At 40.8% G+C, this 15,439-nt stretch overlaps 1 protein-coding gene across 9 annotated transcripts in view; it reads left to right on the top strand.

The window, feature by feature from the left end:
* The window catches only part of SENP6 (SUMO specific peptidase 6), a 77,610-nt gene extending 66,483 nt beyond the window's left edge, over positions 1-11,127 (top strand). For all 9 annotated transcript variants that reach the window (XM_077306403.1, XM_077306413.1, XM_077306433.1 and 6 more), the window contains 6 exons: positions 1,286-1,719; positions 2,041-2,144; positions 3,197-3,285; positions 7,205-7,273; positions 7,363-7,513; positions 8,761-11,127. In XM_077306403.1, coding sequence (XP_077162518.1) covers positions 1,286-1,719; positions 2,041-2,144; positions 3,197-3,285; positions 7,205-7,273; positions 7,363-7,513; positions 8,761-8,970 — 1,057 coding nt within the window. In that variant the 3' untranslated portion in view covers positions 8,971-11,127. The remainder of the gene's footprint in view (positions 1-1,285; positions 1,720-2,040; positions 2,145-3,196; positions 3,286-7,204; positions 7,274-7,362; positions 7,514-8,760) is intronic.
* The last annotated feature ends 4,312 nt before the right edge of the window (positions 11,128-15,439 follow it).

Here is a 15,439-nt window from a genome sequence, read left to right as displayed (position 1 = left end):
AATCTTCCGTTCATGAAAGAAGAAGAAAATGCCACTGTGAAGCTCAGCGGAACCTTTCTGTCCCGGCTGCCTCATGTGGAGGCAAAAAGCTGGGGCAGACTGGGTATGGCGGAGAAAATCTTCCCCTGTGAGTACCTGGGAAGTGGCAGGGCTAATGGCCCCATCGCGAGGAACCAGTGGCAGACTGGCGCAGCTGCTGCCATGCAGAAAAGGTCCCAGTTGCTCTTCACTTGCAAGAAAATTGTTTTGCATGTCATGCTAGAACACCCTGTGAGAAAAACAGTTTAAAAAATCCTCTGTGTGCAGAAAAGGCATTGTACCACTTCTTGCTTGAGTGGAAGCATGAAATTGCTATGGAACTTAATATTATACTTCTGTGAATTTTTACACTTTTTTGTATAGTGGTGCTGACAGCTGTTGTCTTTATACCACACACAATAAGCTGCCTTCTTTCCGTGCCTACCTGTAACTACATCCATCAAATTCAGGTTCTGATGGAAGCAGTGTACACTGTTGATGAAAGATAGTAAAGCTACAATGCTAGTGAAACTGTCTTGTATTTTTTAGCAAAGCAGACATAATTCTATTTAGGCAAGGTGCAGCAGAGGGATTGCAGAAAGAGTACCCTGTTACTCCTTCCTTTTGTCCACCGACTACTTGCCACTTTGGGTAGAATAAGTTGGTTTTTTTCCTGCTTGTAAAGTGCTGTTCACAGAACTGGCGGTTTGAACAACAGTATGGGTTTCCCAGCATTTAAGGGAAGTGTTAAGTGTCCCATAAAATAGAAGCATTGTAAAAAATAAAAAATAAAAACAACTTACAGAAGTAATTAATATATAGCAGAGAAGTAGTTTTGCAGGGAACCATACGGCTCCACAGTATATGAAACTTAGCTAACTGTGAAAAGGTCAAACTGTGTTACCAAACTTCCAAACTTGAATTATTTAAATTGGCTGGGATCCAAAATTTTCTCTGAAAATGTTAGCAGGTCTCTTCTGCATTCGTGAGGGCTATGCCAATTTTTCTTTTTGTATCTCTGTGTTTGGTGCTGCATCTTTTTTTTTCAAGGACAGTTTCTTGACCATGTAAGGGACATTAGAGGGAATGTCTCCAATACACTGTTGGTGGGACTCAGAAGTTATCTTTATGTGGATGCCTGACATCATAATAAAAAGGGGGAAGTGGGGTTCATATTGAGTACATTTGAGGTATAAAATGTTTCATATTCTAACAGATACCCATTAAGAGTGGTTTTGAGCTATTTGTTGTTTGCTTGGTTTTACAGGGCACATTGGTTTTTGGCTGTCATCTGTTATCCGGGTTTAGAGACACCAATATATGAACCCAACCCTTACTATCAGGAACATGTACCTACCCAAGTGAAAGCTTCCTCTTCAGATCAAGACAGAAGCACTTCACCTCTTACATCCAGCAACTTGGATCCATTACAGCATGCCTCCTCTGCAGCAGTAACAAAGAAAGTGCTGAGCAGGAAGCATAGTGGTGCATTGGCTGACACAGGCACAGAAGTGGAGGACAGCGAATTCCTCCGTTGCAGACGACACTTATGTGGGAAGAGTGAGCTAAAAAACCTAAATCAGTTAACCAGCAGGACAGATGAATTGAGAACTTTGGAACCAGCAGCTCATAAATGTGATCATAGAATTTCAGAGGCGAACGGCATGCAAAATGAACCTAAAGCTCAAATACATGCTTCTGGTGTGTGCTTCTTGTGTGCTTTTCTTTTCTTTTTTAGACCGTTTATGCACTGAGGACTTCATTGCCGCAGCTCCCATGCAGGAGCACAAATCCGGGGCGGATGAAGTGCACCAGGCCAAATGCTCCCCCATGTGGGTGCAGGAAGAGGTGGGACAACCTGCCATGACTAAAACTCCATCCTGCAGCCTGGCATGAAACCTCCAGTGCATAAACGGTCCTTGTGTGAAGAGTTCTATCTCACTTTGTGGTTTACCCTTCTCATCTGGGCACTAATATATCTCATGCATTTTTTTTAATGTATTGGTCTTTATGTTAATGCAGATGGCTTACAGAAAATCAGGCTAAACTACAGTGAAGATTCGGCTGACAGCAGTAAGCTAAATGAAGATGAGCTAATAGATTTTTCAGAAGATCAAGATAATCAGGTAAAAAACATTACATGTCAGGGGATTAAGTTTTGCCAAGAAAGTTTAAAACTCAGTGTAAACTGACTGGACAAAGCGAAATTTTTGTTCTTTTAGTAATATTTTCAAGTCTAAGCAATTGTTTCTTTTGCATATTGGAGGTTAAGAGATTAATGTGCAAGAGCTAAAAATACCACAACTCAGCATTCTGTGGATTGGGTCTTCTGCTTGGCAAGCAGAAGGCTCTTGCAAAAAAATGCTTCTTTCTCTTTAGCTACTTGCCTGCCAGCACAAAAAAAGTGATGCTGGCAAGTTTTGTAACGTGTGGACTGAAAGCCATGCAAAACAGGCAGCTGAAGTGAGGAAGTGGCAGTAGTTGAAATCACCTCTTGTGTCACCGTACCTATTACCATGGGCAGAAAGTAATCATAGGCTTAAATCCATTGTTTTCAAACTAGCACTAGGGTGGGTGGTATTTAAATTGATTTTTTTGTGTCGATGTCCTCTTGCAGAGGAAAATGTAGGGATACTTATATGTATATTGTGTGTGTTGTTTATACCACCAATGATAGATTTGTTCCTCAGTAAGTACTACAGGGGGTGTATTTGCGCTATAATAAGTCCACAGAATAGTCTTTTCCCAGTACTGTATTTGAATAACAGACTCATATTTGATATGTTCTCTTTTGAAACAATTAGAAAGCAAGGCTTATTCAGGCATGGTGGTCTTTATATCTGAATTGAGCAGCACTCTTGCTAAAGGATGAAATATTTGTGACTTATTTTTCTGAGCTGGGCCTGAGTTCCCTTGACCAAGCTCTCATTCTATTCCGACAGATGTCAACTGCTGGAACTAATTGCCTAATTTCCACAGTGCCCAATATGAGCCAGGACCATAGTTTGGAGGAGAAGGGACTTCAGCCCTATCCACCCCTCCCCGCAATTGTCCTGGCTCAAAATAATCCAAGGAAGGCATTAATTATTTGCCCTATTGCACATCAGTCCACAGGTGGAAAATGTAAGCTAGCTTCTGTAACAATATTTTAACCTCTCTGTTGTTGTTTTTTAAATAGGAAAACAGCAGTGATGATGATGGCCTTACAGACGACAATTGTAACTCAGAATTAGGACAAAGGCATCTGAAACCAACTATATGTAAACAGTAAGTTTTGAAGTGACAAACTTAATAGTGACAGATGTATCTGAAGAAGTGAGCCTCTCTGCTGAGGTGCAGCTCAGGGGTCTTGCCAAGCTGAGGGGAAGGAGAGGGGGATGAGAGTTTAGTTATTTTTGCCCCTGAGGAGATTGTAAGGGTGGGTTTTTAACTGGGGTTTTATTGTGGGGTTTATCCGGTAACCTGCCACGAGCCAGCCAGTCTGGGAATGGTGAGAAACAAATCCAGTAAATAATAATTATAACAGGAAAGAAACATTGTTTGGTGAGCACACAGAATGGGAAGGAAGGATATGCAAACCCCCGTATATTTCCAGACTTGTTAATGTAGTAACAAACCATGATTTTTGCATTGTGTTTGAACCAAGCCTTTATGTATGTGTTATATCATCTAAAGCAGTGCTTCTCAACTTGAGTAATGTGGAGAATCCCATTTTGATCCCCAGGCCCTCTTCTTCTCCCATAGGAGCACCCACCTTGAATGAGATAGACCCTTTCAAAGTGTATGGTGAGGCTTTCATCCTGTAGTGTTCCTGAAAACAATAGATGGATCCACATTGCATACACATTAAAATGACTTTCAGGAAAATATATTTATTGTGTGCCTGAGGCCTGTGTGTCAGGTCTGAGAGAGTAGTTGATTGTATCAGGCCAAACATCAAAAGATACCACCCAAAGTTCTAGTCAATCTTACCCTTTGATTGGAAGGGGCTTCGTGCTGTAGACAGCAAGAAACTTACTTGTTGGTTAATAATTTTCAGACAGAGGTTGACTATATAGAGGTGGGAAGGGAACTAATAAAATTTCAAAACTGCTCACAGAAATAGAAGACCACCATTATCACCCAACCTGAAATTCAGTTGAGAACCGCCTTGAACTGTTATTATCCGTGGATGCAGTTTGGTATTTCTCTTACTCTATGGTTAATTCCTTTTCATTGGTAAGGAGGGATAAAGGGAAAAGGAGTACAAGCCAATTCATTTTAAATCTGAGTAAGTATGTCTATAGTAGGACTTGTACTTCCTTGTTCCTATGGCCCAGCTATTGTAGCCTGACAGCTGATCTGCATGCGCTAGTGTTCCGAGGTGAAGTGATACCTAGGTGACTCTGCACACCAACAGTTCCATGAACTGCTATCCTTCAAAAAAGGGGGAAATAGGTTCCATTCCTTTCATCCAAGACTTGCCCTCTTTCCTTGTCAGGGACTTGCAGATTGCCTGGAATACCCTTGTGGACTGTGGGAGTCTCTGCTCCCCAGTTTCAGAAATGCTGATTTCAGGTGAAGCAACAGAGTTGGGTCCATTGGATAGATTTCTCAAGGGTGGTAGGGAAATGTTTTTACAGATTTCTCCCAAAACTACTTTCATTGCATTATCCTGTCAGTTATAAATTCAGAGCGCAAGTGAAAAATCAAATTCCTAAACAAGTCCTTCAGGACAATGTAGACGATGTCCTTTAAAAAACTCCTGAAGTTTGAAAAAGATTGGACCATGGGGTTCAATTATATGGGTCTCCAAAGAATTTTATAGGCCCCATTCTTCATTGCTTTCAGTAGAAGGGGAGGAGACATTTAAATTTTAAAGGGAACATGATCCCTTTAAAATGTAAATACTTTTTGCAAGCTATTGTGTCAGTGAACTCCAAAGGCGTTTAAAAGGACTGCAATACCTTTAAACACCCTTCAACTTCAGCTTTATATACCCTTCAACTTCAGAGCATTTTTGGAATTTTTCAGGCTTGGCCATCTCAAATAGCTGAAAAATAGCAAAATCTATAGCTCAACACCTAGCCACAGTGATCCACGCAATGGTCATCTCCAGATTGGATTTATGTAACTCGCTCTACACGGGCCTTCCCTTGTCCCTGACCCAGAAACTGCAGCTGGTCAGAATGTGGCTATTGGGGTTCTCACTAGAACACCATAGAGAGCCCGTTTTCAGCCTGCGCTGAGGCAACTGCATTGGTTACTATTTGAATTCTGGATCAGGTTCACTTTTTCACTTTTAAGGCCATCCATGTTCTGAGCCCGGCGTATCTGAGGGTCCATCTTACTCCCTATGCCCCTTGCAGGGTGCTTTACTCTGCGAATGCCAACAGGTTGGTGATCACTGGTCCATGTAAGATCTGCCTAGCCTCAACCAGGGCCAGGGCCTTTTTGACCCTGTCCCCTGCCAAGTGGAATGAGCTCCCAGAAGTGCTGTGGGCTTCTCAGGGACTAATGCAGTTCTGTAGGTCCTGTAAGACAGAGCTCTTCTGCCAGGCTTTTGGTTGAGGCCAGGCAAAGAGTGGACATCTGTTGGCCCCTCCTCTAAATTGTCCCCCTGTATTTCCCCCATCCTGGTAGCATTCCTCTCTTTTGTGTAGGGTTGTGAGCAGCGGCATCTGAATCGGCTGTTGCAGGCCAACGCATCCAGAGCTGCGGGGTGGGGGAGGGGAGGTGCGGGTGATGGTGCATAACTCCGTAGCTCCGTGCCTGCATGTGTGCGCCGAGTTATGCACCGGCGCCTGCGCCTCGGCACCTGCGCACAACTATACCATTGGGTTTTGGCAGCCAGGGGGGATTAGTTGGGTTTTATCTGTTTTATTATGTTTCTTGTTTTTTAAATTCTACGTTTTTGAATTCTGATGTTAACCGCCATGAGCTAGCTGACCGTGAGTGGCAGCCTACGAGTCTAAACAAATAAATAAATAATGCCAATTAGGTATTTTTCTGATATTTTTTCAGCTTGGATTAGCCAAATATACCCCTCATACATGTGTGTGTGTGTGTGTGTATTGATCACAAGAAATGGGAAAGTTGGATCATATAGGTGTACAATTTTGTACTAAACAAATTGAAATTTCTGGCTATATTATCTTTCAAGTGTTCTTGGAAGCTGAAACTTGCTGTGGCTGCTTGTAGGACAGCAATGGTTTGACTGAGGGACTCTGATCTTTTTTTCCCTTTTACCTTCACTTCTTCCAAACTATTCTTTTGGTTTCTGTAGGTGGGGTGGGTTTTCGGGGTGCTTTGGGATTTACTGTTTCTCCTAGTGTTTATTTCTTCTTTTTTCTGAGGGGCAGCATTGTTTGCCTTTTCTTCTTGGGGTTGTGTTTCTGTTAAAAGTTGATTTTTATAGTTCTTTCTTTCAGTGTTCAGTTTTATAGTTTCCCCCCCCCCAGTGTTTTGTTATTGGGGGGGGGGGGCACTGCAGTTGTAGTTAGAATTGTCCATTCTCCCAATTTGGTAGTTGTTGTACTTGTTGTAGGAGGTTGCCAACTTCGGGTACTGTTGTTCTGCTCTGGTTTGCTGGCCCTCTTTTACACTTACAGAGCTAGTTTACTGTTTTTCTTTGAAATAAATATTCAAAAACACTTAACCTAAAGGTGCCTCAATTAATATAAATTTACCAGTAGCTGCTGCATTTCCCACCCTCAGCTTATATGTGAGTCAATAAATTTGCCCAGATTTTGTGGTAAAATTAGGTGTCTCAGCTTATATGTGGGTCGGCTTATATGCGAGTATATATGGTGACCATATTTTAAGTGCACAGCTGTGAAGAGCTTGTGTGGGTAGGATTAATAAAGTTCTTCTTGTTGTAGGCGAGACTAGGAACCTGCATGCTTTTTACAATGAAGTTGAAATGACTTCAGAATCTTAACTCTTTTTTCAAATACTCCCTTTTATCTCCAAAAGTATATATTTGGTACAGGACTGTGGCTCAGTGGTAGGCCGTCTGGCTTTGCATCTCTGATTGACTGGATCAGTTGCTTGGCAATGTGAAAGACCTCTGGAGAGCCACTTTCAGTCAGAGCAGACAGTTGTGACCAGCTAGACCAGTGGTCTGTTTCAGTATAAGGCAGCTGTTTATGGTTATGTATCATTTGAATAATTAAACATTAATAAGAGAAAAATTGTTTAATTACAGGCCTTGCATTCTGCTTATGGATTCATTGAGAGGCCCTTCCCGATCAAATGTTGTCAAAACTCTAAGGGAGTGAGTAATTAACTTCAGATTTAAAATTTGTGTTCTGCATCAGAAAACTGTATAAAACATATTTCTGCCCTCTGTGTTCTGTACCACAGATATTTGGAAGTTGAATGGGAAGTCAGGAAAGGTACTAAAAGAAGCTTTTCCAAAGATGTCATGAAAGGCTCAAACCCTAAAGTGCCACAACAGAACAACTTCAGTGATTGTGGAGTTTATGTCCTTCAGTATGTGGAGAGCTTTTTTGAGGTGAGTTATTGGCTTATTTCATAGCTTGTGCTTTGCTCCTAAATAACATTTTGGTTATCCAGATCTTTTAAATTGAAAGTATGCCAGTATGAGCCTCTTGTGGCTCAGGATGGTAAGGTAGCTGACATGCTATCTGAAGCTCTGACCATGAGGCTGGGTGTTCGATCCCAGCAGCCGGCTCAAGGTTGACTCAGCCTTCCATCCTTCCGAGGTTGGTAAAATGAGTACCCAGCTTGCTGGGAGGTAAACGGTAATGACTGGGGAAGGGAATGGCAAACCACCCTGTATTGAGTCGGCCAAGAAAATGCTAGAGGGCGTCACCCCAAGGGTCAGACATGACTAGGTGCTTGCACAGAGGATACCTTTACCTTTATGCCAGCATACCTGGTTTCAAATCATCAGACCAGTTGGTAGAAGGGATCTAGAAATTTTCATTACTGCTACCTTACTGCACTTGTAAAATAATGTTTAGTTCAGAAACAGTCAGTTTAAAAGTATCATGAGAAAACAAAGTTTATTTACTTCATGAATACATCACCTAGCTCTCCAGTGGGAACCTAAAGCAGGTTACATCTTTCTCCCCTCCTCCATTCTATCTTCACAGTTCTCTGAGGTAGGGTAAGAGAGTGTGTGACTGGCCCAAGATCACTCACCAAACTTCCATGGCAGATTGGGGAATTCACCCCTGTGTCTGTCATCTAATGATGAGTGTCCTTTTGACTCATGAACAAAGATGGTAGCTGAAAGAGGACTAATGGGTATAGTAAGCATGCTAAATTTCTAAATGTGGCTAAAAAAGAAGATGAGAACCACACATTACAAAAGGGATTGTGTGTCTGTTAGCTGCAGCCTCCCTTTACCTCACCCTCTTAGAAGGGGAAAGCTCAGACATCTAAGTAATATAAGCAGACGATTCCCCTCTATGCAGTTCCCCAAACAGCAAAACAAGTTTGAAGAGACCTATTTTAGCATGAGTGCATTGATATCAGTGGCAAGTCCAAAGATCTCTAAGCAGCCACAACCATAAATTCTTAAAGCCATAATTTTTTTTTAAGATTGAGGCAATTTAAGTGAAAGTATACAGAGATCATCCTCCATAGAAGTGATGAACAATCTACTATGTATGCTCATGAGAGATTGGGAGAAATTTTTAAATACATGAAGCTTCTGGATATTTTAATATAGATGTTTGGACAGATGCTGTTGTGCTACTTTCTCTTATAGCATATTTGTTTTGTTTGCACTAGGATCCCATACTAAATTTTGAACTACCAATGAATCTAATAGACTGGTTTCCACGCCCAAGAATGAAAACAAAACGAGAAGAAATAAGGAACATAATCCTGAATTTACATGAACAGCAGAACAAAGAAAAGAAAGGGCAGAAGGATCCTAATTCAACAGAGAAGTCTTTTCAGGAAGGAGCAGAGCAATTTATCAACAGCAGTTCTGACTGAATATTGTCTCTGTTGCAGCACACAAAAACTGATCTACTTTTTACAGTCTGCCCAAACTTAAGGACTTTGGAGTATTATCAACTCAGACTTACTGTTGATGCTCATAAATTTGTGTCATGAACATATTCCTTTCCAAATGTATTAAATAGACAAATATGTACATATGTGAACTAGGCCAACTTTTTTCAACATTTGTAATTAAGTTTTTTCACTTCTTAGGAAACCTTTGTTATGTATTTCTGTTAATAGAACTTAATAGCAACTTCTAGACACAAAGCAAATAAAAATATTTATAGGATAAATTGATTAGCTTTTTCTGTGTTAAGTAAAATTGTCATTTAACATTTCCCAGTAAGATTTCTGTAATGCATGGGGAATGCCTATGTAGCAAGCTAATCAAGCCCATACTTTTATTTACAGTTGCCATTACAAGATGATCTGTTTCAGCTGTGTGCAACAATATAAGAATGTGTCTAAATGCACTGTATTTCCAAGGTGAGTAGTTTGCATTCAGAATCCAAATGCAAACAACATAACCGTCAATAATGAACTCTTCAGAGACTGGACATAAGGAAAGAGAGCTTCACAAGTGCTTGGGATAATGCTGCGTTTTGACTACAGGACATCTTATTTGAGCAGTATTTAATAATTGGCCTCCAATACAGTCAGTTTTAGTAATACTGTTGGATCCTTTCTTCTGTGGTTCCTGATTGTTGTGCAACTGTACTTTGACAATTATTTCATTATAAAATTGTATTTTTGGTAAGTGTGCTTGAAATAGCAGCAAATTGCCCACATTACATTTTCTGTGTTGGAATTCTGAATGTCATATTCTTGTGCTTTATCAAATGGACATTTTTAAAATGTATCAGTACTATTTTTTGTAATGTCCAGAAAACCAAAATATTGCTAGACCTTCATTGCTTGCTTGCTTCTTAATTTTCAGTAGAACTGTCTAGTAATACTGAGTCAGCTCTTTGGCATATTTCCATGATGTAATTTGATTTTTAAATTATGTAAAAGTACAGCCTTATGATACCAGCTCCTCTAAAGGTCCAGAGCAAGCCAACTACATTCTGTAACCCTTTAAAATATACATAAATATTAATACTCAAAACAAGGGAATAGAAACTGCTCTTACAAAGGTATTTTGCTGCAACACTTCTGTTGTCCAAAACTTTTTCTTCTTTTCTTTTGTTTTTTTGCATTATATGAATGGAAATAGAGAGTCAGGGAGAAGATATGGGAGAGGGAGGTTGTAAAGGAAGCAGGAGGGGAGTTTTTGTCACTACTACAACTTCATACATCTTCAGATCCCCTTCTTTCCTCTTTAGGAAATAGAGGAACTTTGCATGCCTGTGTCATCCCTTGATTGCCATGGCAGTATTCATTGCCCAGCAGAGAGCTAGATCTTCAGGTGCTTTGTTCAAGGAGGTGTTCCGAAGGTCACATGCCTCTGGCAATAGGGCAAAACTTTTGGGGCTGTGGTGCTATCGATTGCAATGGGAGTAACACAGCCTATTGTGTAGGGTTCCAGACTTGATTGTTTTTTAATGTTTTGATTCTGGATTTAGGAAAATTCTGCTTTTTATTTCCTTTTTTAACTAGGGAAATTTCTTACAGCCCTGCGAGCATTATGATTTCCACACAGTGAAATCTGTAGTGCAAATGGCTTTCTCAGTAAATCTGATGGAACAGCATTAACTGGAAGAAAACATAAAGGACACTAAATTACCCAGTAAATGGCTGAAAATTCCTGCATTTTTTAAAAAGCAAAACTAGTTAGAATAAGAGAAGAACAAGTATAGAAATGGGTTGGTATAGCAACTTTTTAAAGAGCAACTTGAACACATAGAGGCCAGTAGAAAAAAGAAAAGCTTTATTTAGTTAAATGCATACTTTCCCAGGGCATCATTATTTATTATAGTATTTTGATTTGTTTATGTATTTTTCCCTTTAACATGTTTTGTAACATCTGGGTTTCTCATTGTTCAGTTCGATTCCATAGAATGGCCTGGAGCTTGTATTCCATTTCAAGATGTGACAAATGAAATGTTTATTTCTTGATATGGTAAAGGGTCAGTCATGCAGCAAGCTGATACACATGTTAATATAGAAAATATTTTTTTAATAAAATGATAGAAAACATGCAAAGAACTTGAGTATTTACAGTGCATATGTCGACTAGCTATAGTGATTTGTGTCTGCGATGCATGTAAAAATACCCTGCTTAGATAGTCCATGCTAGATATAAAATTTATATATATGATATATAAATATATGCTTGCCTGCAAGTTATCGAAGTATTTGCCTTTTAAAATAGCGCTAGGTGTGACCGGTATTCATTAAACATATCATGAATGAGTTGGTAAGACAAAGATATCAAGTAGCTAACTAATTAGATGTATCTTGTATTAGTTTTCATGTTGGATAGGATAACAGTTAAGAATTCTTCTAGAAGTTTTAGATTACTTAGCATTAAAAATGTATGACTTTCTGGTAAACATTTGCTAGGGGTAGAAGCAGAGGTGATATTTAATATTCCCTTATGCCATTCGTATTTTTCTTGTTGAGACAGTTGCCAGTGTGCACACATGAGCAGAGCATGTTAGAGGCATATTCTAAAACTAGTTCCTGTAGCAGTGCTTTTCTTTTTATCCAACTGGTTTTCTATCTTGTCTTTCACAAAGGCTCAGGAACTTCTCTTGAAGAAACATTTTACTCAGCCTTACTTCTGATGTTAGCAGGTATTTAAGGCAGGTCTTCTCATTGTAGAGCATATGACAAAGCAGGAAAAACATGTCTGTCTTGAGAAACTTGTGTTTTGTCCTGTTCAATAATGCATCATTATCCAGGGCTTGCAAATGTAGATATCTTCTCGCTTTCTGTTGCCAGTTCCGTTTTGTACATTATTATTCTCCTTAAAGACTTTCTAGTTCAGAATTAGAACTAGTCTGCATTTTCAGAAAGTTGTATGATACAGACCTCTGGGTACCATATTAAAAAACAGGTGATGTGTGACCTCCCTCCATGAGCAAACTCTGATGTTCAAATCCCACACAGCTAGGAAGGTTAGGACTGTAGTCTCCTCATGTGTTTCCCACCTGCAGTGAACTTTCTTGTGAGGACCATTCAGTCACTCAGACCTGCCTGCCTGCTTTCTGGATAGTATATTCCGAGAAACTATCCTTAGGCCTTTACAGACGATTAGCAAAAGCTGGAATTTTGCCCAAAGATATTTGTCTACTGGAGTATAGTAGCACTTAAAGGGGGAGAGCTCCTAATAACTCACACACTGGGAAATGGGATGCGTTTCCAAATGGTGTCTGATCTCATAAATTAATGTTAATAAACATATAGTACTTTAATTTTTCTTCCCTGGCAGATGGCAAGTAGTGGCAGTCATGTATTCTTACATTCCACAGTGAAATGTATAGTGAAGTGCTTTTCTCTTAATTGTAAACCTGTCATCATTGGTTAGACCTGCCTGTGTCATGATAGTTATACAGCCATATATTGCAGTTGCCCTTCCTGTTAATTCTGGAGAGGTAGGGACTGGTTTTTATGAATTTAATGTTCATTTCTCTGTGAGGTGAATGAGTGCTTGTGCTTCCAAGTATGCTTTGAATCGCAAAATATGAAGGACCTGTAATAATGCTGAAATTTCAAATGCATTGGCTTGGCTCCAAAAAGGTCCTTCCACCTGTAAAAAACAAAACAAAAACCAGTCTGGTTGAATGGCATTTCTGTTTGCAAAAGAAAGCAATTGTTTTGCCACTCTTTCCCCCATTTCTGCTGCAGCTTCCCATGTTACACCCACTTTGTTCCTGGATGTCCACTGACCTGCAGGAATACTGAAGATGGTCTGTATGTGTGTGGGGGGGGGGATTGTCCTCAAGCATGACTCTTTGGTGCGGGAATGCAAGCCAATGTAATTTGTCAATTCTTACGCTTTTTTCGACTTCATTGGGGCTGTGTTTTATGAGCTGGGATTAAGATAGACCCTAGGGAATGGTAAATATTTAACTATGTGAATACTGATATGGAAGTGTTCAGATATAATTTAAAAATTCCATCAGAATGCCCATTCATTACCAGAACCAAGCTGAACAATTAATGGTATTATTTGAAACTGGTAGCTGTTGTGATCCTGGCAGTATTCCAGAAGGTTGCAGGGGTGGAGAAAGAAAAGAGAATTCAACAGTTCGGTAACTGAGCAGAATTCCCTGCTGCAAACGTGAACGCACTGTGTCGTTGGAAAAGATGGTAGCAATTGGCTTCGGTTTTTATGTGGTGTAAAAACAGCACCACTGGTTCACTGATGTGGGGAGGACTGTGGTTTAATTCCGGTTTGCTGGCTCTCTCACGGACAGGCAAAACATCTCCCTCTGCGCCTAGCATTGTTGTTGCAGGCTGAAACATCAACAACGTTACTAGTTAATTGCTCTGGGGAGGGCTGTGGTTTCATTTTGGTTTGCTGGCTACTCTTTCATTGACAGGCAAAACAACTTCCTCTGTGCCTAGCACTGCTGCGGTGGACTGAAGGTGAAAGCTGTCCTCCTCCCCCAAGCAGCAGGAAGAGAACTGGGCAACAGGCTAACATTTTGCTTGGATATATTACCCATTTGCATGCGAAGAAGGAAAGACGAGAGTAAATGGTATATTCATCCCTTTCTACATGGCCAGTATAATCTTTTGTGCTGCCTTAATGCATGGATGCTGGAACACAGGGGAGAAGATTTTTTGAGATGAGACCAACTTTGGGAGGATGTTGCGCTTCCTTAATTTTTCCTGCATCCCCCCTTCAGTTGCTTGTAGTGTGGGCTCTTCTTAAAAGGGCACTCTCTTCTTAAAAGGGCACCCCACAGACTGTCAGTCACCTTCCGTGGGGGGGGGGGTGAGATACACAACTGATTCCCGTGATCAGGGCAGGTCAGCATAGGCTAAGGTCAGGCAGCTGCTGAGACCCAGTGCTTCCAGTGAGCCCACTGCCGCAGCTTTCTGCCCACTTACGTCCTTTCTGCCTGCCTGTTTGCAACCCCTTTTACCACACAGATAGGTCAGTTTTTAAATCTAAGGCTGATGTCAGTGAATAATAATAAAACATCCGTCACTAAAAGTTCGTGTAAATTTGGACTAGTAATTGGGAAGCCTTGCCTTTACTGAATACTGCAAAATTTAAGACAAGGGGCCAGAAGCCCCTTGAAGACAGCAAAGCATTCAACACAGGACGCTGGCTAAGAAGTATTTAGGATCACCAGCACCATACGCACTTTGATGTCCTGCTTACTGGAGATCTACAGTCATTCAGACCAAGTTATATGAAGTCGATACATAAGAGACCAAAAGAATATGGTCATTTAATGTAATACAATTTAAAACAGATCATAAAATAGAACTTAAAATTATGCTACTTCAGAGCATCGGATTTTTATGGCAGTGGCACAAAACTTAGCCAGCTGAGTTTATTGGAGAGCTTGGGTATACTTGAAAGCTTATCCACTCTGGAGTTAAGGGGTGGGGGGGTTGGACCAAGTTGTGGTTTCAATTAAAAATGTGGGTGCAGCACAGATTGTTGGTGTATGGTGTTATTACCTGGGAAATAATCCTCACCTGTTATCTGTATCCCTGACCTGGATGGCCCAGACTAGCCTGTTCTTGTCAGTCCTCTGAAGTGTGGCAGGGTTGGCCCTGGTTAGTGCTTGGGTACAAAACCACCAAGGAAGTCCAGGGTTGCTACAGAGAGAAGGGGAATGGCAAACCACCTCTGAATGTTGCCTTGGAAATCTTGGGGATCACTATAAATTGGCTGCAACATTACTGTACTTTCCACCACCACATTTAGCAAAATTACTGCAATTTATTGTAAGTTTTTCTTATTCTATCTTTTAAATAACTCTTTGTTTTCTCATTTACCGTACTTATGGGGGCTTTCCGCACCGGGATCCTTGTAGCAAATTGTTTGCTGAACGAAAAATCGCCATTTAAAATAGTGGAATTCATCGTTATGCATACCTGACTTTGTAGTGGAATCCAGTTGCATTTCCATCGTTTTCCACAAGCTTCCGGTCTCAGCAAAAATCGCTAGAAAGGAAGCGCTATTGCCGAGCTCGTCCCGCCCTTGGCCGTCAAGCAGCCAATGGGCGGCCGTTAGCATGCTCCCAAACAGCCCCTTTCCCTTTAAGAAAGGTTTAAAAAAAAAAAAAAACACCCATTGCAACGAATATGCGTTGATTCGTTGCAACGGAGAGACCCATCCAGCTGGCAGGGGTGTTTGAGCTGTCGTTTCATTGTTGCCACGCTTCCCCCGAGTGAAAAAAAAAATCCCCCCCCTCACGGGCCCGATTTTCGGCCGAAAACAGTGTAAAAAATAAAGGGAAAATACATCAGCAAACGGCTTCTCTGTTGTTTGTGCTTAGTGACTGTAAAGAGCTCTGGGGAGGACTGCAGCCGGGGAAGCCTCACTGGG

Source organism: Paroedura picta, chromosome 1, assembly GCF_049243985.1.
Source record: "Paroedura picta isolate Pp20150507F chromosome 1, Ppicta_v3.0, whole genome shotgun sequence".
Lineage (NCBI taxonomy): Eukaryota > Metazoa > Chordata > Lepidosauria > Squamata > Gekkonidae > Paroedura > Paroedura picta.
The sequence above is the reverse complement of the archived record's forward strand: the minus strand, read 5'-3'. Positions and strand labels throughout refer to the sequence as shown.